Source organism: Ranitomeya variabilis, chromosome 2, assembly GCF_051348905.1.
Source record: "Ranitomeya variabilis isolate aRanVar5 chromosome 2, aRanVar5.hap1, whole genome shotgun sequence".
Classification (NCBI taxonomy): domain Eukaryota; kingdom Metazoa; phylum Chordata; class Amphibia; order Anura; family Dendrobatidae; genus Ranitomeya; species Ranitomeya variabilis.
The window spans coordinates 854,031,442-854,054,391 of record NC_135233.1 but is presented as its reverse complement, the minus strand read 5'-3'; the positions used below and the strand labels follow the sequence as shown (position 1 = coordinate 854,054,391).

General features: G+C 40.8%; 1 protein-coding gene across 1 annotated transcript in view; it reads left to right on the top strand.

Annotated features, from left to right (window-relative positions):
- Positions 1–22,950, top strand: part of LOC143803981 (uncharacterized) — a 521,136-nt gene that overhangs the window by 264,928 nt on the left and 233,258 nt on the right. The window contains exons 75-80 of the mRNA XM_077281733.1: positions 244–345; positions 3,094–3,330; positions 20,117–20,257; positions 20,889–21,067; positions 22,477–22,636; positions 22,737–22,835. Of these exons, the coding sequence (XP_077137848.1) occupies positions 244–345; positions 3,094–3,330; positions 20,117–20,257; positions 20,889–21,067; positions 22,477–22,636; positions 22,737–22,835 (918 nt within the window). The remainder of the gene's footprint in view (positions 1–243; positions 346–3,093; positions 3,331–20,116; positions 20,258–20,888; positions 21,068–22,476; positions 22,637–22,736; positions 22,836–22,950) is intronic.

The window sequence follows — 22,950 nt, the reverse complement described above, 5'->3', positions numbered from 1 at the left end:
ACATAAGCACTTTTAAATCACAGCTTATTATAAATCTCATTCTTTTCCTCTTCCATATACATATTAGCAAAAATTTCATAACAATTTAATTTTTCAAAAGCTCTAACTCTACTCTCAGCTGCTTCTATCTCAGGCATTAAGTTTCCCCTCTATCAATGATTTTACCCCCTATATTTATCGTGTTTTAATTAAAATGATTGGTCTTGGAAGTCTAGTTAACAATTCTAATGTAACTTTTTGTAGGTACTTGGAATAATGACCAGAGTGATGATTTCTTCTTCAATAATGGCACAAAGCTTCCCATCAACAGCTCAGAAGAAGAGATATTCTACTATGGAAAGGAGTGTAAGTAATGGATTAGAACTAAGTCATTGTGCAGATCTCCATTGTAGGATTACCTGGTAATGTCTGAAAACACAAAAGAAGATTGACAATACAATTCGCAATGTATTCTACCACATAGCCCCAGTGTCTGTCATTCTTAAGCCAATTTACTCTTTTGTAACAGAACACACAAAAAGTATTGTACTGAGGGTATTATGATTTTTCTCTGAATAACATGCAGTAAGAGCTACGATAGATATTTATAACTGGATTGTGCTTTTAAAAACAAACAATTTTCCAATTTACTTCTTAACAGAATTCTTCCATAGGATAAACATAAGGAATGTTAACAAGCTCTTTCTTAGTCAGCTTGTAAGCACTGTGCTGAGACTGGCCGGGATCCTTGAAGCATAGTGTTAAGGCCCCGTCTCACTAAGCGATTTACCAACGATCACGACCAGCGATACGACCTGGCCGTGATCGTTGGTAAGTCGCTGTGTGGTCGCTGGGGAGCTGTCACACAGACCGCTCTCCCCAGCGACCAACGATCAGGGGAACGACTTCGGCATCGTTGAAACTGTCTTCAACGATGCCGAAGTCCCCCTGCAGCACCCGGGTAACCAGGGTAAACATCGGGTTACTAAGCGCAGGGCCGCGCTTAGTAACCCGATGTTTACCCTGGTTACCAAAAAAAACAAACACTACATACTCGCCTTTCGGTGTCCAGGTCCCTTGCCGTCTGCTTCTTGCTCTGACTGAGCCGCCGTACAGTGAGAGCGCAGCGGTGACGTCACTGCTGTGCTCTCACTTCTCACTGTACGGCGGCAGTCAGTGAGAGCAGGAAGCAGACGGCGAGGGACCTGACGGACATCAGAAGGCGAGTATGTACTGTTTGTTTTTTTTTACATTTACGCTGGTAACCAGGGTAAACATCGGGTTACTAAGCGCGGCCCTGCGCTTAGTAACCCGATGTTTACCCTGGTTACCAGTGAAGACATCGCTGGATCGGTGTCACACACACCGATTCAGCAATGTCAGCGGGGCCTCAACGACCAAAAAAAGGTCCAGGCCATTCTGACACGACCAGCGATCTCGCAGCAGGGGCCTGATCGCTGGTACGTGTCACACATAGCGAGATCGCTATGGAGGTCGCTGTTGCGTCACAAAACTTGTGACTCAGCAGCGATCTCGCTAGCGATCTCGCTATGTGAGACGGGGCCTTTAGTCCCAAATAAAGGTCTGCTTAATTTCTGCTGTTCTTCCATTGCTGGGGAAGCAAAGCTATCACATGTAGCTGCTCGCAGTTTGGGCTGGCAGCACAACAATGTTGCTGGTCCAAACTATTAATCAGGAGCGCTTACATCCCAGCAATCAGGAATCCATGAGTTTGGGAAGTGGTGGGTTTCTGCTGAAGAAAATGACCTAAACCCTTTAGGGTATGGGCACACGTTCAGTAATCGGCATCGCTTTGGACTCAGCACATGTCCGCTGCTTCCAAAGCTCTGCCAGCTATTGAACGCAGGTTATTTCGCATGTGTTCATTGAACCGTGCGGAATCACTGCGTCCTATACATGGCATGGGTGAAATTTCTCTTACAGAGGCTCGCGTCTGCTGAAGATAAATAGACTTGCTGCCGTCTGGAGAGACGCGCCACATGTCCGTCTCCATGGGTGAGGTACGGGCGTCAGTGCACTCATACTGTGCATTTGATTTCTTGAAATCCTGTCCATTATGCTGTAACAGCTGGACGCTGTGGATTGGAGACAAGTGCGCAGCGTCCAACCCGTAGTGTTTACTGATTGTGTGCACCTACCCTTACATTTCTACCAAATCATATTGTTAGAACATTATGCTCAATGGGCAATGGGAAATATATCCACTGGTTTCCTGAGCCTGAAAAGTCAGACAAACGTTTGATATATTATGGATTCAAATTATAGTTATGTTATTGAGATGCATTGTTCTTTAAATCTCCTAATGTCTTAAGATTTGAGAAAAAATCAGAAAAAAGTTGCCCAAACAGCGGGCAGCATGAATAAGAGCCTGGCTGCACAATAGATATGTATGTATTCCTCTGGATTGCTTCAAGGTTCAAAACAATCTTAAAACATCTGGCCTCAAACCATAGCAGATGAGATGAGATTGGGCAACTCTAGCTGACTGTTCCCAGCGCTGCAGGTTATCGACAGGTCTCACTGTCATTTGCACAAAAGAAGAAACCTGTCAGTCCCCTGCAGCAATGCTGGGAATAGTCGGCTGGGGGTGAAGCTGGACTAGTCTCATCTCCAGCTATGAATCCCAGCTCAAATGAAAGTTTATATTTCAGATAAATATAAACCTGGATCCAATCATGCAGCAGCCATGGATTTCATCCTTCACGCATGAGTCAGATGACAGGTTCCCTTTAAAATGAGAAGTCTATTGTTTTTCCAGTTAAACTGTCATATAGCTAAAATGTTATTTGTCCTCTTTTATTTGAGAAATACGCCAGCAGGTGGTAACAGAATTAAAAATCAAATTCAGTGATTATAGTAATATCTAGTGTATACTATAAGGCCATGTTCACACGTTCAGTATGTGAACACACTGTAAAATACTGACCAAATACTGAACTTATGAACATGGCCTAAAGCTGTACAGCTGAATCTTTGGCAGAACAGGGATTAGAGCTCTATAATGATCTAGTGTCACAGCTTGTGCAGATTATATTTATATGTTCTGTAAAATGGTGCGAGTTGTATCTTGAGATATATGTCTCTGTCACGCAGGGGAAGTCAACGAAACCAGCTTGTTTAAAGAGCCGTATACACAAGGAAAAGACTCATTCATACCAGTTTTCCTCAGTGATTTGAGAAATCTATATAAAGACCGGTATGCAGAATTGGAGGAGAAGTGTGGTAATAAAACTGAATGTATATATGATGCCCTGGCCACAAATAATACAGAACTCGGCTTAGCTACAATGAAGGTGTCACTACAACTGGAAAAAAACAATATCACTTTAAGTAAGTCTCTTAACCTAAACATTTTTTATTTTGCTTTAGTTTTCATTTTTACTTTCTGCTTTACATCTATTGTTTCACAAGGATTATATAGAATGTACTGCCTTGTTTCATTGTCTTTAAATCACTTATTATAAGAAGCAATGGCCCCTCATTTTCATTATGTAGGTATTTTCATGGGAAGTCAGAAATTATTGTTGGGAGAGAGGCAATGTAAAAATGTAGAGAAGCAATGACCCATATCTTGTTTTTGGAGTTCAGTAATGATGAGCACTGTACCTATGTAATATAGATAATATTTGTAATCTCATACTTAGCACACAGTAGAGATGAGCGGATCTTGTGAAATTCAAATTTGCCATCTTTGCCAGTTTCCCCCCAAAATTCGATTTTCATAAATTTGCACAAATTGAATAATTAAAATGCCCCTAATTACCTAGAAAATATGTGTAAAAAATTGTGATTTTCCCTTGGCGATAATTCAACATGTTTTGAGCTCTGTAATGCAAATAAGGCCGTGCAAATGTCCAAATGATAAGATACCTAAATTGTATAAATAGTCTATAAATTATTCCTTTAGGAGGGCAGATTCATGCATTGCTGTATTTTATAGAAGGGTGGTGCAAAGGGAAGAAGCTGCATCATTTTCTCACAGTTTGGTGCGACAATCATCCATGTTTGAGGGGACTAAAAAGTTTTGCACTTTACTAAATGAAGAAGCTTTTTATATAATTTTAAATTATCTTTTTAATAGAGTGACAAAACTGGTCTAATGAAATGTTTTGAGTGTGAGAAAGTTATGACCTCGTAACCAGAAGTGGAAAAAAAATGATCCTCTTTTTGTAGTCTGCAACTACTTTGCTAATCATAAAATCATTTGGCAACTACAAAGGTTTTTTATCAAGCTGTCCAAAAGTTATCGCCTTATTTCTGGAGTCAAAACAATGTCACTATTTTGAACTTGAAAATGTTGTGGCTTGTTTTCATCAAGCCATAACTAATTTTATTTTTTAGAACTTACTCCTATTTTCAGAGCTGTTTCTAGAAGGTACAAAAACATGAAAGTGCATTTTTCAGCATGAGTAGTGCAATCAATCACTATGAAACACAGTGGGCAGCCAGGAGATGTGGCTGGCATAGTGGCGAAGTGGCTGCTGCAAGAGCAGAATTTTAGAGAGATTAGGTGGGGTAGACCATAAACTACTTGAAAGTTTAAGATCAGCAATGGCCACAGGCACAGCAGTATAGTCTAGCACTGTGATACCCAGTGAGGCCAGTCTCACACGTCCAGATAATTCCGGTACCGGAAAAATCGGTATCGGAGTTATCCGTGTCCGTGTGCTCACATGGCACATCAGTGTGGCACATGTGCGGCAGCCGTGTGCCGCCCGTGTGCCCACTGAGGACCACACAGACCATGCAGGAGACAGCGCTAGAGATAAGCGCTGTCCCCTGCATCTGGTGCTGAAGCCGGAATTAATTCCTTCTTCCCAGCAGCATTCGCTGGAGAGAAGGAATGAAAAATCATTGTTTTTTTATTTTTTTTCTGGATAAAATCAAGTTCCTGGCAACCTCCCCCCTCCCACCCCCTGTGCGCCCGCCTGCTGGAAATAAAATACTCACCCAGCTCCCTCGATGTTTCCTCTCAGCGCGCAGCTTCTTCCTTGATTTTTCATTCCTTCTCTCCAGCGAACGCTGCTGGAAAGAAGAAATGAATGGCGGCTTCAGCACCACAAGCTGGGGAACAGTGCTTACTGTAGCGCTGTCTCCTGCATGGCACACGGATTGCACACGGACAGCATCCGTGTGCGGTACGTGTTTTACATGGACCCATTGTCTTTAATGGGTCTATGTGATCCGTGCGCTCCCACGAACACTGACATGTCTCCGTGTTTTTCAAACGGACACACAGTCCATGAAAACATGCTGACATGTGCAGAGACACATTGATTTTAATGTGTCTATGTGAATCAGTGTCTCCGGTACGTGAGAAAACTGTCACCTCACGTACCGGAGCCACTGACGTGTGAAACAGGCCTGAGTAGCAAGGAGGTGTGTGATTATGCAGTTGCTGTGGCAGGAGCAGCACAGTGGAGAATTACGATTGGGCAGGAAGGGAAATGCTATGGAGTTTAGGGACAGAAATGGCAACCCCAGCAGCAGCAGTACTGTCAAGAACTATGAAACACTGTGGGCTGCCAGGAGATGTGTGGCTAGTGAGGCTGTACAGCAGTGATATAAGATGGACAGACCTTGGAAGTTTAGGGCCAACAATGGCAGCCCTGGCATCAGCAGTACATGACATCATGGATAGAGAGATGTTCGGAAGAGTGTGGTCCATTGATCCTGGTAGCAGCAGAACAGTGTAGATGACAAGCAACAAACAGGCAGACAGATTGTACAGTCACTTTAATCATTGGCATCAGCCAACGGTGCATGAAAATCTGCACTCATCCATGATTGATTCATTTTGGCAAATATTAAGTTTTTCACACTCATAGCGGATAATCTAGTCCACTTTGGTGTGAAAAACCCACCAGCCATGCTGATCACCCTCTTTTACATTACACTGAGGCTGAACATGATTGTATGCTCTTAGTAAACTGAGCCAGCTCTTACGACTGGTCCAATTTGTTGACCCAGAGAGCAAGGGAAGCAGGGCTCTGGATATCTGCTTAAAAAAGGCCAGTCACAATCTAGGAAAGACTGAACCTGCTTATTCAGGAGCTACAACTCTGTTGATGTCTTGTGCATTAATTTTTATATCGGCATATAAACCATCTGGTCCATCATGTCATCTATATTGTAACTGGTTCTGCTGCTGCCTTGATAATAATAATTAGATTTAGAAAATTTTAAACAATTTGGCACTTTTTGATAGTTTTGTGCCTGCGCAGGGACTAAGCACTGACTCTACAGGAAGCATATAGTGGTCAAGTGGTTATATAGGCAGTCCGCAATCGTCCACTGCAGAAAATCTTCGCCAATTAGCCAAGTAGTTTTTCCCTGTTAATACACCAATCCCCCTGTACCAAAAATATCTTAATATTTATGGAAACAAAATGATAATTTTGAATGACACCATTGAATGTACCATATAGCATCCAGGAAAATGGGAAAAAATTCCAAGTGCAGTGAAATTGCAAAAAGTGCAATTCCACAATTGTTTTTTTTTCACTAAATGTTAAAACTGACCCACCATTATGATTCTCCAGGTCATTATGAGTTTGCGGATACCAAAAATGTATAGGTTCTTTTTTATTTAAGTGGTGAAAAAATTTCCAAAATTACCGAAACCCATTGTTTCTCCATTTTTTGGAATCTGTGCCTGAGTGAGGGCTTATTTTTCGTGCACCAAGCTGACATTTTTAATGATACAGTTTTGGGGTAGATATTATGTTTTGATCGCCTTTTATTTTATTGAAATGTTGCAATGACCAAAAAGACAAAATTCTGGTGTTTTTATTCTTTTTCTCGTTAAGCCATTTACTGATCAGATTAATTTACCTTATATCTTGATAGCTCAGGCGTTTAGGAACCCAGCAATACCAAATATGTGTACTTTCTATTTTTTTTTTATTGTTTTATTTTGATTGAGGCAAAAGGGGGTGACCTCAACTTTTGCATTTTTGTAATATTTTTAAAAAACATTATTTTCTACTTTTTACTGACTTCAGTAGTCTCCTTAGGAGACTTGAAGGTGCACTCATCCGATCGCTTGTACTACTTATAGCAAGGCTTCAGCAAAAATCATTATCTCCTATGAATGCTAGCCACGGAGTTGTCATGCCAAACCATCGGCACCCAACTGTCATATGACAGGGGTGCCTATGTGCAGGTCTTATGATGCGCTTCCAGAGCGCTCGAGTTAAATGCTGCTGTTAGTGATTGACAGTGGCATTTTACATGCTATCAATCCATCTGTGGCTTTTACAGGCACTTGACAGCTGATCACATTAGCTGTCACATACCACACTATGTCATTGGTGGTGGAGGGGTTAATGAATTAAAAGAATTTTGGTTTAACAACTTTAAAAACTTTTTTCCCTTTCTCCTCTGCTTTGCAGCATGACTGCTTGAATGGAGAAGTGTTAGCGTTGCAGGGAGTGGAAAAAGTCCTCCTTGTGAGACATATGGTCGACAACTGTTCATTGTGTGAAAGCTACACCAATTAACAAACAAAGATTTTCCTGCTAATATGCCAATTTCATCACCCCAAAAGATTCTGTACAATTCTGCAAAAAAATTAAGATTTTTCTTTTATATTTCACTTATGAAGTTTAAAGAAATTTGGTTGGATAATTTTCAACAAATTTTTCCTTTCTCACAATCCTGATCAGGGTGCAACTGGGAAAATTCAACCCAGACGCAGTCACAATAAATTTTAATTTCACTCAAAATTAGAAAGAAGGTGAGTATCGCAGTGGTATTGTTTCAATAAATTGATGCACGAAATCAGATACATTTTGGTTAAAAAAGGTTGCATTTTGTGCTTAAACTATTTCCATGTAAACTGACGATCGAAGGCATGTTTCTTGGGCATAAAAAATAAGAACTGCAATGGAGGTAGAGGAGGAAGCATATGCAAAGCAGTTGTTGAGGTTGATGATGGTGTTTATGAAAACGACATGACACTACTTGTGAGCGCAGACTAATTACCAATAAGGTGATCAATAGGAGAGGAAGGAGGACAGTATTAACATTGCTCATCTTGATGATCGGTTGGCTTTCTCCAAATGAACAGTTGATGCCATTTTATGTTCTGATGGATTAATGTAGTTACTATTAAGTGTATGTTAGGATGTACCAAACTTATTTTCTAAGAGCATAGCCTGCACGATGCAATAGATTGGTAACATGGAAAAGAATTCCCACACATGAAAAGACTGCACGTACACCTATATACCACATTAGAAAAACTTTCAGGCGCTGTAAAGCCTCCTCCACCAACAGCATGTGTGGCATTACCTGCTCCAGAGTTTACCACAGAAAAAGCTGACTAGGCCCCAGAGGATGTTTTTATTCATGGAGTCTGCACCAGGTATTGCCGAAACCAGCAACCTCCACCTCTGATGACTTAAACTTCTTTTCACACCTGTCTGGCTCCCAAGTTATGTCCAACACAGAATCATCATCTTCATCATCAACCATAATTTGTTGTAAAGTGTGTTTATGTGTGTGAAATTGCCAGCACTCCTTTCTCCTGCTCCTAATTCCCATCCCGAGGTTTGCCTTGGCTCAGAGTGCTACTGCCACGTACAGTTTGGACTGACATTAGAATTGCATTGTCTCCTCTGTCAACATGTCTTCTGAGAACAAAGGCTGACTGTTCATGTTTTTCAAAATGTCAACTAGAACATATTTTTCTGGTGTAGTGTGTTCCTTAGTCCCCAGGGTGTTGTGGGTTAGAGGACTTGAAGCAGAGTAGGAACAGGTGTCCTTGATGGATTGGAAATTGTGCTCTGCACAACATTAACTGTTATGGTGACAGATGAAGTGGATTAAGCAGAATGCTGTCTGTAGCTCATGTTGTTGCTGTCGGAAGCGACACTATCCTGCTGTGATTGAGATGAGTGATGAGACATATACTGCATTACGCCCTCCACTTTCACCTCACTATTGGACTTGCCAGAGTTTGCAAAGGAGGACAAAAGTGACTTGTGTTCAGTACTACTACTCCTGGGATGGTTGCGGTGAGCACTGTCGATCATTCTTATCCATGACATTAGGTTTTTTTTACATTGCCCTGTTATGTCTGTGGCCCTTGCTATGCTTGAGTATAAGTATAATGTTTAACTTGTTTCTAAACTTTGTTAACAAACAATCAATTTTTGGTTTAACATTTTCCCACCCTTGACAAAAAAAGCTTAACCCAAAATAAGGAGGTCATTACATAAGTACACACATAGAAAGTATTTTGCCACAACTGTCAGCAATATTACTGTGGTGCCTTTGATTGTTCAAGGGGTATTCCCATCTCCAATATCCTATCCCAATATGTAGTAGGTGTAATAATATTAATATTAGCAAATGTCTCCAAAAAGAAATGTAGTATACTTTTTCACTATGTCTCTTTCTTCATGTACAGGCATTGCTGGACCTTAGGAATCAATGGATATGACCACTGACATAATGAGTTAGTTAGCTAGTTGCTAGTGGACGTAACCATAAATACCTAAGGTCCTGCAATGCCTGCACATGAGGAAAGAGACACAGCGAATCAAAAAAACTATATTACATTTCTAATTGGAGGTATTTGCTAATATTATTATTATTACACCTGCTACATATTGGATAGGATTTTTGAGATGGGAATACCCCTTTAAATGTGACAAGTCAAACAGTTCCATAACCTTAACCTCTTATTGTTGTTGTTTTTTAAATAATTACATTGAACCAAAGTGGAAGGTAAGTTAATAAAGCCTGATATACTAAGTTGTCAAATTGTAGGTTCACAATCAGTAACACAGATGTGGTAGCAACAGCAGTATGTGGGGTGTACAGTATCTAGAGTAGGCATCTAAACTAGGTATTAAAAAAATAAAGAGATATTTTATATCAAAACTGAAGAAAACAAAGTAGTCCAAAAATAAAATGGTTTCACAAAATCGGATGAGAACAGAAAATGTAGCTAGAAACAGTTGCCACAGTCAATTCCATGCAACTGGCCACTGTACCCAGGAGGCTTGACTACATGTCTAATATTAGATTCATTTGAGTAATGAAAGAGATCTTAAGAAATTATTTCAAACAACGCACATTTTGGTAAGTAAACATTTGTGCTTAAGTTAACCCCTTAATGACCGCCGATATGCATTAAAACAGTGGTCGTTAAGGGTACTTATTCCCTCATTGCCGTTTTAAAACAGTGATGGGGAATAAGGGAATAGCACCTCCCAGAAGCGGCGATTCCTGCAGGTGTCAGCTGTATATGACAGGTGACACCCTGCAGTATTGGTCCTGGACGGTTTTGTGACCGATAGGGACGATTATCCCCTTATACACCGCTGTCAATCGTGACAGTGGTATTTAACCTGTTACAGAGGGGCCACAAGACCCCTTTGTAACCATCGGACCTCTACAATGAGAATCACCCGATGGTTACAATGCTACACTGAGGGTACAATGAAAAAGTGTAAAACAGTGAAGAAAACTAAAAATATGTAAAAAAGTATTTGAACACTCAAAATGCAGCGTTTCTGAAAAAATAATATTAAGCAAAAAAAGTATGCATGATTGGTATCGCCAATTGACCCTCTGGCACGCTATTTACTCCATTTAGGCATAAAAAATAAATAAAATAACCTGCCAAAAATGTTTCCTTTTCATTATACTGACTTAGAATGTGATCAAAAAGACATATGTGAAAAAATGGAACAAATGAAAACGCCAAACCATCTCGCAAAAAAACAAGCCCTAATATGGTTCATTCAGCAAAAAAATAAAAAAGTTACAGTTCTCAGAAGATGATGATGCAAAAACAAATTCATTTTGCTGAAATAATGTTTTTAGTGGGTAAAAATAGCAAAGTATAAAACAAATTAAAATCTGGTATCGCTGTAATCATACGACGTGACAAACAAATCAATAACTAAATTGCTGATTTTTGTTCATTCTGTCTTAAAATTCTGAATTAAAAAGTGCTGAAAAAATAATATGTACCCCAAAATGGTACCAAAAAATCTGCAACTAGTCCCGCAAAAAAATAAGCCCTCATACAGCTCTGTTTGCCAAAAAATAAAAGAGTTACAGCTCTCAGAATATGGCAACAAAGAGACCCTACTTTTAATAAAAAAGCATTTTTACTGTGAGATAGCAGCAAAACCTAAAAAAATATAGAAATCTGATATTGCTGTAATTGTACTGACCTGAGGAATAAATCCGCATTGTCATTTATACCACACGGTGAACCGTGCAAAAATAAGAACTATTATTGTAGTGTGGTTTATTTGTTAACTCTAGCTCCCAAAAATCAGAATAATGCTAAGTTAACATCTATCCTGTGCTTTACCCTGATTGCTTACGTTGGGGTTTCCATGTAAATTCCTAAAACCGTGATTCAGACAAAACCCCTGATGGAACCACTCACTTATGAGGCAGATGGGGTAACTTTGGACTGGTCTGTGTTCCGTCGGTCTCCCATCATTTTAGGCATTTTTTTAGTGATGAGCTAATATACTCATTACTCGAGATGTATTGAGCACGCTCGGGTGTCCTCAGAGTATTTTTTAGTGCTCGGAGATTTAGTTTTCATCGCCGCAGCTGACTGATTTACATCTGTTAGCCAGCATAAGTACATGTGGGGGTTGCCTGGTTGCTAGGGAATCCCCACATGTACTTATGCTGGCTAACAGATGTAAATCATTCAGCTCTGGCAATAAAAACTAAATCTCCGAGCACTAAAAAATACTCGGAGGTCACCCAAGCATGCTCGGGAAATCTCGAGTAACGAGTATATACGCTCGTCACTAATCTTTTTAGCTCACAACTGTGGGTGACCACAAATCTGTCCACACCTAAAAAGATGGATACCACTAGAGCAGGCCCTAAACGGAGTACGAATTGTCTCCCATCTGCCTCATTATGATGGGTGATTCCGTAGGGCGTTTCATCTGAATCACATTTTTGTGGGATTTACACGGACACCCCGAGGTAATTTTTCAACTTAGGATACGAGAATGTGATCCTGCTGAATGATGGAAGGGGTCGAAAAATATTACATACCCCAAAATGTTACCAATAAAAACCCTGTCTTATCCACACAAAACCAGCCCCCACTCAGGTCTGTCATCTGTCACTGGAACTATACGTTACTGGTAGAACAAAAACTCTAAAATCCAGTGAATTCGGTGCTCCAAATCTAAATACCCCCTCCTTCTGAACCCCACCATGCCTAAACCACAGCCACATGTTTGGCATTATTGTAGTGGAAAATGAGCACTTAACAATTTACAGGGTGTCTGTTCCCAAAAGCACAAGCTGGGCACAATGTGTGGAGGCGCTGCAATGTATGGAGGCTTTACACTGTATGGGTACTAGAGTGGCAGATTCGCAATACTGCAGAATAATGTTTGGTGCAGATGTTACAAATTAGTCACTGCAGCCACAGATGAATTGATTGAGAGGTGCAGTTTCTACAATGGGGTAACTTTTTGCTTTTTCTGCACTTGTGGCACCTTTGCGTCTTTGCAAATGTTGCCTGCAAACTATTCTAGCAAAATCTGTGCTCCAAAAGCCAAATACCACTCCTTCCTTCTCAACCGTGATGTGGCCTAACAGTAATTTATGACAACATATGGGGCAGCACCGTATTCGGGAGAAATTGCGCAATAAATAGTGGGGTCTAGTTTCACCTATTAACCCTGTGTACCTGACAATTTGCAGCAAATACAAAAATTACATTTTTACCACTAAAATGTCATATTTACATGTCTCAATGTTATTAAATTCTGTGAGGCACTCAGGAGTTCAAAATACTCACTACACCAATAGATAAATTACTTGAGGGGTCTAGTTTTCAAAATGGGGTCACTTTCGGGGGGTTTCTGCTGCTAACACAAGTCAGGAGCTCTTCAAATGCGACATGGCATTCACAATCTATCCCAGGCAAATAGCACTCTTTCCTTTCCTAGCCCTGCCATGTGCCCAAGCAGACATTTTTGACCAAATGTGGGGTATAATTGCGTTCTGGAAAAGTTGTACAACAAATTATGGGGTCCATTTTTTCCTGGGTAAAATGTGATTTTTTTTATTTTCACAGCTCTACGTTATAAACTTCTGTGACGCCCCTGGGGGCTCCAAGTGCTCACAACACATCTAGATAAGTTCCCTCAGAGGTCTAGTTTCCAAAATGGGGTCACTTGTGGGGGGTTTCTACTGTTTAGGAACGACAGTGGTTATTTAAACGCGACATGGCATCCGCTCTTGATTCCAACCATTTTATGTTCAAAAAGTCAAACGGTTTACCTTCCATTCCGAGCACCCAAATAGTAGTATTCCCCCACATATTGGATATCGGCGTACTAAGTAGAAATTTTACAACAAATTTTGGGCTCCATTTTCTCCTGTTGCGCTTGTGAGAATGAAATATTGGAACTAAAAGTACATTTTTGTGCGTAAAATGTTTTTTTTTATTTTCACAGCTCTATGTTATAAACTTCTGTAAAGCACCTGGGGGTTCAAGGTGCTTACTACACATCTATATACATTGCTTAAACAGTCTAGTTTTCGTATATGGGATCACTTTTGTTTTTTTTTTTACTATTTTTAATGGCACTTTCCCTGACGAAGCTGTCCAGTACAGCGATACGCGTGGGCTGTCCCCCACACCCCTGTCCTTTGGACTGACTTCTTATCATGGCAGTGTGCAGAAGCCCCTTTTCCACCTTTACTATCGCTCAGGTTTCCTGGGTTGTTACCTCCATAAAATGCAACCTTTATAGACTTTTTTACCACATCGGTATAGACATTTTTTTTTAGTGGTATAGTGGTATCTATATTTACATAGTATGGTCTTCATTGGATCCAGTCATAAAACTGACTATACAATGGTGTGAACTATCGCTAGCCAGGGGAGCCCCCTTGTCAATATTATTATATATGGACTATCATTATACATCATTTTTTGACCTTGGCCTCGTATATATGTTTTAAATGCTTTTAATGTTTCTGGTTTTATATGTCCGATATTCCTAATAAAGTTATATGTGTAATATTATTATTGTCAGTGCATTGCATCAGGTGTGCACACCAATTTTTTGTTTTGACTGTTTCTTCTCAATTGGGTTTCTACTATTTAGGCACATCGGGGGCTCTACAAACATGGCATGACATCTGCTCTAGATTTCAGCCATTTTTTGTGTTCAAAAAGTCAAACTGTGTTCCTTCTCTTCTGACCCTGCTTTGAGCCCAAATAGTAGTATTCCCCCACATATGGGGTATCAGCAAACTCAGGAGAAATTGTACAACACTTTTTAGGGTCCAATTTCTCCTGCTACCCTTGTGAAAAAAAACAAATTTGGAGCTAAAGTCAAATTTTTATGAAAAAAGTTAAATGTTCATTATTCATTATACATTGCTTTAGTTCCTGTGAAGCACCTGAAGGGTTAATAAACTTCTTAAATGTGGTGTTGAGCACTTTGAGGATTGCAGTTTTTAGAATGGTCATTTCTAATGTCATGTGGTTCCTAAAAAAATGGTTTTGTAAATTTTGTTGGAAAAATTAGAAATTGCTGATCAACTTTTAACCCTTATAACTTCCTAACCAAAAAATGTTTAAAAAATGATGCAGATGTAAAGTAGACATGTGGCAAATGTTCATTCTTAACTATTTTGTGTAACATAACTTTCTGATTTAAGAGCATAAGAAATAAAAGTTTGAAAATTACGACATTTTCAAAATGTTTGCCAAATTTCCAATATGTTCACAAATAAACGCAAGTCATATCGAACAAATGTTACAAGTATTATGAAGTACAATATGTCATGAAAAAACAGTCTCAGAATCAGTGAGATCACAAATTTGCCCTGGTCACTAAGGTAAAAATTGGCTCGGTCACTAAGGGGTTAGAGGATTATGTTTTTTTCACTTTATAAAAATTAATGAAAAAAAATGCCCACACAACTTTACCAAATAGGATGAGATCATAAAATGTAGGTAGAATCACATCCCAATAGCAAGCATGCGTTTAATATTAGATTACTGGAGCAATGAAACTGGCTTAAAACAAATATTTTACACAACGTGCACAGTTTGGTAGGTAAACACTTTTTGTTTAAGTTTCAGTATTTTAGAGATTTTTTTAAATTGGACATCTCAAAACAGAGGGATGGCACTTTCGTTTAGAGTCAGAAGCAACTCTTAAATTTAGATTTTCAATCTAAATGTAGTACACTACAATCTCATTAGGTCTTTTTCTATCCCTATTGTCATGACCTCGGTTTGGGGATCTCATCTGATAACCTATTGCTGCATGATTGGTTCCTCTGTCTGCTGAACTATTGCTCTATTTCAATGTCCAAATGCTGATGGTTTCAATTGTCTTTGTTTTTCCTTCTTGGTCTGCTCCTCTCCAGGTGTTTCTCATTTTGTCTTTTTGGTTTGCCCTTTCACATTCTGGGTGGGGTTTTATATGTTCACCCTTCACTGCACTTTCTGGCTGGCTATACCCCATGATGGATGTATGTTCAGGAGTTCCAACCCTTCAGCTAATGGGTTTACCTTGTTCGGTAAACTCCAGTTGCATTCCTGCAGTAAGGCTGTTTGCTTTCCTTCCCAGCACTTTTTCCTTTTACCAAAGTTAGGTTTCTGGGTAGTTATACCTTTTACATTGGTTCTCCTTAGTTTTCCCTCTTTACCTTGTAAAAACATGCTTTAGCTTACCACCCTGGGTTTTGCATCTTTCACACTTTCCTCTCCCCTAGTTAGCAGTGTGTTGTTTACTCCCCTCTATTTCCTTGAAAGTTACGAGAAATCCGTTGACGGCCTTTTAGGGAGTTAGGTCTGAGATAGTGTTTTTAGTTGTGTGGCTAGGGTCTTTGCAGTTTGTACAGGGACCAGTTGGAAGTAGGTGTCTCCCTGTGGTTGAACTTCCCTTTGTCCTGTACCCGTGTGGGTACATGTTCATAACACCCATTCTGTGTGGTCTGAGCTCTTATCTCTACACAGTACAGACAGAAAATTATCAATATTGTTGTTTATTATTATTATAGCACCATTTATTCCATGGCGCTTTACATGTAAGGTTGGGTATACATAATAAAAGTAAAGTGCAATAATCTTAAACAACACAAGTCACGACTGGTACAGTAGGAGAGAGGACCATGCCCGCGAGGGGGTCACAATCTACAAGGGATGGGTGAGGATACAATAGGCGAGGGTAGAGCTGGTCGTGCAGCGGTGGTTACTATAGGTTGTAGGCTTGGCAGAAGAGGTAGGTCTTCAGTTTCAATGGTTTCAATGATAGGTGAGAGAGTCTGATATGTTGTGGTAGAGAGTTCCAGAGTAGGGGTGATGCCCAAGAGAAATCTTGTATGCAATTGTGGGAAGAGGAGATAAGGGAGAAGAGAAGGAGATCTTGTGAGGATCAGAGTTTGCATGCAAGTAAGTACTGGGAAATGAGGTCACAGATGCATGGAGGAGACAGGTTGTGGATGGCTTTGTATGTCATGATTAGCATTTTGTACTGGAGTCTCTGGGCAATGGGGAGCCAGTGAATGGATTGACAGAGGAGAGAGGCCGGGGAATAGCAGGGGGACAGGTGGATTAGTCAGGCAGCAGAGTTTAGAATAGATTGGAGGGATGCAAGAGTGTTCGAGGGGAGGCCACAGAGCAGGAGGTTGCAGTAGTCAAGGCGTGAGATGATGAGGGCATGAACCAGGGTTTTTGCAGATTCTTGGTTTAGGAATGCATGAATCCATAATATATTTTTGAGTTGAAGTCAGCAGGAAGTGGAAAGGGCTTGGATATGTGGCTTGAAGGAGAGATCAGTGTCAAGGATTACCCAGAGGCAGCAAGCTTGTGGGACTGGGAAGAGTATGCAGCCATTCACTGTAATGGATAGGTCCGTTGGGGCCATCACGTGAGATGGGGGAAAGATGATGAATTCTGTTTTGTCCATATTAAGTTTTAGAAATCTAGCAGAGAAGAAGGATGAAATAGCAGACAGACATTGAGGGATTCTGGTTAGTAGGGTGGTGATATCTGGTCAAGAGAGGTAGATTTGTGTGTCATCAGCATAGAGGTGATAATGAAAGCTGTGAGATTTTATGAGCTGTCCCAGGCCAAAGGTGTAAATGGAGGAGAGCAGGGGCCCTAGGACTGAACCTTGCAGGACTCCGACAGATAGGGGGCAAGGTGAGGAGGTGGTGTGTGAGTGGGAGATGCTGAATGTCTGGTCTGTTAGGTATGACGAGATCCAAGATAGGGCCAAGTCAGTGATGCCAAGAGATTAGAGGGTCTGTAAAAATAGGGAATGGTCCAATGTGTCAAAGGCAGATGACAGGTCCAGGAGCAGAAGGATAGAGTAGTGTTGCTTGCTCTTGGCGGTAAATAGTTCATTGGTGACCTTAGGTGGGGCAGTTTCAGTGGAGTGGTGTGACCGGAAGCCAGATTGTAAGCGGTCGAAGTGGGAGTAGGAAGAGAGATGGGAGGACAGTTCAAGATGGACGTGTTGTTTCAGGAGTTTTGAGGCATATAGGAGAAGTGATATAGGGTGATAGCTAGATACAGAGGATGGATCAAGACAGGGCTTTTTGAGGATAGGTGTGATTGAGGCATGTTTAAAGCTTGAGGGAAAAACAACAGTTGTTAGTGATAGGTTGAAGAGATGGGTTAGGGTTGGGATTAAGACAGTGGCGAAGTTTGGGATGAAGTGGGATGGGATCAGGTCAAGTGCACAGGTGGTGAGATGCGAACTTGAGAGTAGAGTGGAGAGTCAATCTTCTGTAATGGTGGAGAAGTTGGTTTTGGAGGTGGAGGGTTGGGCAGTTGAGAGAAAGGGCTCCGGGGGTTGTCGACCAAAACTGTCTCTGATGTTATCAATCTTCTGCTTGAAAAATGAGGCAAAGTCTTCAGCTGAGATGAGTGGGGAGGAAGGAGGGGGGCTGAGGGACAGTGGAGAGAATTGACGGTTTTGAATAACTGTTTAGGGTTGTGAGACAGGGAGGATATGAGAGATGAGATGTAGGTTTGTTTAGCTGTGACGAGTGTGGCCTTGAAAGGGACTGTTTGAATGCGATGAGGTGCTCATTGGAGTGGGATCTTTTCCATCTCCACTCAGCCCTAGAAACTCGCCTCAGTTCTTTGGTCAGGCTGGTGTGCCAGGGCTGTCTGTTGATTTTGCGAGCTTTGGTATGTGTGAGAGGGGCAACAAATTCCAAAGCTACAGCTATTGTGGTGTTATATAGAGCGGCAGCGGCATCCGCATTGTGTAGGGAACTTATGCCTGTAAGAGGGAGAAGGGATTCAGAAAGTGAGTGCAGATCAAGGTGATTTAGATTTCTGTGAGGGTGTGCAAGTTTGTGGGTTGGGGTTTGTAGACAAGGAGTGGAGAGGGAAGAGAATGTGAGCAGGTTTTGGGCAGAAAGAGGTGTGAGCTAGAGAGGTTAAATAGGGAGCAGAGGAAGGTGAAGATGAGGTCCAGTGTGTGGCCATCTTTGTGGGTGGCTGCAGAAGACCATTGAGTGAGGCCGAAGGCGGAAGTGAGAGATAGAAGTTTAGTGGCAGCTGCACGAGAAGTGTCAATAGGGATGTTGAAGTCACCCAAGATGATAGTGGGGATGTCAGTGGAGAGGAAATGAAGTAGCCAGGTGGTAAAGTGGTCAAAGAAGGTGGTGGCTGGCCCTGGGTGGCAGTAAATGACAGCCAGTTGGAGGTTGGAGGAGGAGTAGATGTGCACAGAGTGCACCTCAAAGGAGGGGAGGGTAACAGAGGGTGGTAATTGGATTGGGGTGAAGGAGCAGTTATCTGACAGGAGAAAACCAACTCCTCCACCATGCTAGCTGGGGCAGGGTGTGTGGGAAAGGTGGAATCCACCATATGAAAGTTTAACAGGAGAGGCTGTGTCAGAAGGGGTGAGCCAGGTTTTGGTGATGGCAAGGAAGGAAAGTTTTGTAGTAACAAAAAGATCATGGATGTAGGAAAGCTTGTTGCAGACAGAGTGAGCGTTCCACAGAGCTCCTGTTAGTTGGACTGGGGAAGCGGGGGCTGGGCTGGGCGAATGGGTATAAGGTTAGAGAGGTTACAGAAATTTGTGATAGAGCATGGATGAGATGTAGAAATGAATGTGGGGATGTGGTGAGGAGGACCAGGATTTGGAGAAACATCACCAGCAGTGAGAAGAAGCAGAGAAAGTGTTAACAGGTGGGAGCAGGATAAGGCATTAGGTGGCTGTCTGTGTTTGGAGACAGAGGATTGTTTGTTGAGGAACAGTTCAGAGGAGGAGGTGAGATGAATGGGGATGATTGAAGAAGAGATGACAAGTTCCTTACTAGGTGTAGGGATTCGGGGGTTAATAGAAAGTGAAGGAAGGGTGAGAGAAGTGAAGGGTGAGAGTGAAAACAAAAAACCGAAACATTGTTTACAGTGACTGTGTCCAGTTACCTTCAGTTCCCTTTTGGTTCAATTCTGAAATTAATTCTGATCTTCAGACTTGTATGATACACACTTATAGGATGCACACTGCAGAGTTGTGCTATGCAATATATGTGCTACAAAGTGCATTCAGGTGTGAAGCAGAGAGGAATGGTCTCTGTTCATCTTGGTCAGAGAATTAAGAGTGGACCAGATGCATATAATCAAGCCAAAATAAACAAGGTCAAAAATAACACTGGGGTAAGCTGGGGTTAGTTGAAAGACATACCATGTGAATTCTAGCAGCAGAGATAAGAGTCTGTGTGGAAAGCTTTGTGATGTACCTGGCATTCTTTGGCAGGCCCTTATGTTTTATACTGCTAACTGGCTGTGTTACACCATGTGATCAGATTTTTCTAGGACATCATGTGGAAACCAGCTCTTCCCACACTGGACACCATTAGCCTGAATACTGAGCATGCAGCATATGTGAAATGGCTCTGGGAATTTTTTTAAATTGTGTACTGCGACTTTTATCACAGAGTGTTTGTATTCACCTGAAACTGCAGATTTTAGATTTTGACTGGAACTCGATCCGCCCATCTTTAGCACATAGCATTGTTCTGTAGGTTAATATTTTACAACAAAAGATGGTATAGTACATCCTGTAATACAGTAGCAGCTCTGTACATTGCCTCATTCTCCTTGTGTTCTCAGATGCCGCTGTTCCATTAATTACTGGAAATTCGACTATTGAAGCCTTTATATATAGTGCTGTTACAGTACAGTATAACGCCACTGGCACCGGAGTGACTTTCTCTGCGGATCCGGATACAAATAGAGATATAAGTCTGACCGGTGAGTGACAATTCTCATTGCACATCACATGTACGATTCCATATTGCCTTTGGAGGAAAGTCTTCATTAAATTATTAATTTATTTACTGTCAATTTTATCATACATATTCAATTTATGTATACATTATGGTACTTCATATCTTTTAAGGAGTTTGAGCACTTGCAAAATCATTCTGTATTGATCCATTACATCTTTATTAAAAACAAAATACCCCAATTTTTTGGTTCCAGCCCTTATGAAGGCTTATGTGTCTCCATGGTTACAGATTACAAACTAACCCCGTGCATTTATGTTATTCAATTCCCTCTGTTCATTCTTATATTTTTCTTATTTGACTGTAAAATACAGCTACAAAATTTTTTATTCCCCTCTGTAAAAATAATTCTGCGTTGGAGCTGTAAGCAAAAGATGTTAATATTATTCTAAACAAAACTGAAATTGAAAAAATGTATTACCGGAGATACATTGGAGCAATACAAATGGTTCCAAATATGAAAGCAGATTAAAAAAGTAGAGAGAATACCGTAAGTGTAAAACGTGTTAATAAATGGAAAAGTGAATAATCTTTAATTATTGCCACAAATGCAAATTAGCAAACAATAGAAAAATTTACATAATTTTTTTTTAAAGTTAGTGGAAATTTGACCTGGACACCGACAAGCAAGGATGGATTTACCTTCCTTCTTCTAGCAACTGACTCTCAAAACCATTCATCCAATTTGCAGCTGTCCTTTGTTCTTTGTGCCTGTAATGAAAGCTCTCAGTGTGATTATAGTCAACCCTCTAAAGTCAATGGAAGTTCTCCTTTTGTAAGTAGCAGAAAAATGTATGTTTCAGATTATATTTTAACTTCTGTTCATAGACAGTATACACTTATTCTTCCCTGTAATCAGCGACAGAAATCTCTGAAAACAGTATTTGAGGATTCTCTGTAGACCACAGGTTCTGATACAAAAATTGTTAGGATGTGTGCTCGTGATGAGTTTTTGGAGAGTTTTTGAGGCTGCATATTTTCAATGTGTCAAAAACGCAGCATTTTCCAGTGCCAACATATTTGATTGGATTTATCAATAAAATTTGTCAAAGCCAAATACCAAGAAGTATCAAAAACAAAGCAAGTTTAATTACAACATGACATACCAACAAGAGACAAAAAAAAACCTCAGAGTCGAAAAAGTGATAAAAACGCATGTACAAAAACACACTAAAACACAAAGAAAAAACAGATGTAAACTAATTTACTTAATAGGCGCAGAAAATCTGCAACAGCAAAAACTCACCAAACGCTCAATTGAGTAGCCTTAAGTAGCATTAAAGGGGTTGTCTGGTCCAAATTGATGAGTCTACAGTCACTCTGTGTGACTGCGGGGATTTGCCGGTTTTTGAGCCGTGACTGGAGGGTTTATATGAGTTATGTTTGAGCAAGGCCATGCCCTCTAGTCGGCCACTTCCACTAGACAGCCACGTTACTATTCGTGGCATGTCCTCACTGAATACTAGTGTATGGATCAAGGCCACGCCCACTAAACAGGCTCTGGCTGGGAGTATGTATAACTCATACATACCCTCCAGTCGCAGCTCAGAAACCGGCAAAATTCCACGGAGCACAGTGCATGCATTGGGTGGATTCATAAGTCTGTAATCACACAGAGTGACTGCAGACTTATCGATTTGGACCAGACAGCCCCTTTAAGGGTATCTCACAGTACCACATGATGGTGGCTTTACATTTGTGACACTGCTGTCTGAATGACTGATTGCTGTCAGTCGGTCTCTGAAGGTTGTGATTCTGGATGACAATTCTAGATGATAAAACCATGATCAACAACAACCAGCAGATTGATCTCCGGCTTGCTATGTACTGGGCTTCTGATGTTGAGGTGAGGAAGATGTTTGTAGATCGATACCATCCCATATTTGAGTATGATCTCTAAATTGACTTGGGAGCCATCAATAATTTGTAGTGTATGGCAAGATTTAGTGTTTCAATATATGCCGGTAGTTTACAGTAGACCTGAAAGAATATTTAAAAATCTCTGACATCTCCTGGTACGGTAGAAAGAAATAGTACATGGGTGTGTCTTGGGAGTGTGGCTATTAGCGTGGTCAAAATGTATTTATTCATGTAGCAATCAGAGATAACACAATGTAATAGCACAACAAGCTACTAGTGAAATTTTAGGAACTTCTAGTTAATCTTTTCTGGTTTTATTTCCAGATCACAAGCTGCCTTTGCTCTAATAATTACACTGGAGATTTTTGTGAGACTCCTCCTGATCCGTGTGCTGATGGCTGCTTTCCTGGGGTATCCTGTGACACTTCTACTGGTTGTGGAGCCTGTCCTACTGGCTATACTGGGAACGGAGCACATTGTACAGGTACAGAACTTCTGCCGCCCTTTCCTGTGACTTATATGGTAAATTAATCTTAATAGCTCACCAGTGTAATAATCTTTTATTGGCTTGTGTTCATCCACAGATATTGATGAATGTCAAAGTAACTCTACATGTTCACCAGATGCTGTGTGTGAAAATGGGTCAGGAAACTTTACATGTACCTGCAAATATGGATTTACAGGTGAGAAGTTATGCTACCTCTGACAATAGGTTGCCATGACTAAATTAGGTGAGCAATCTTTGGCATGAGACAGCTGCTATGCTTTCCTGGCACACTGGGTAATATGCACATACAT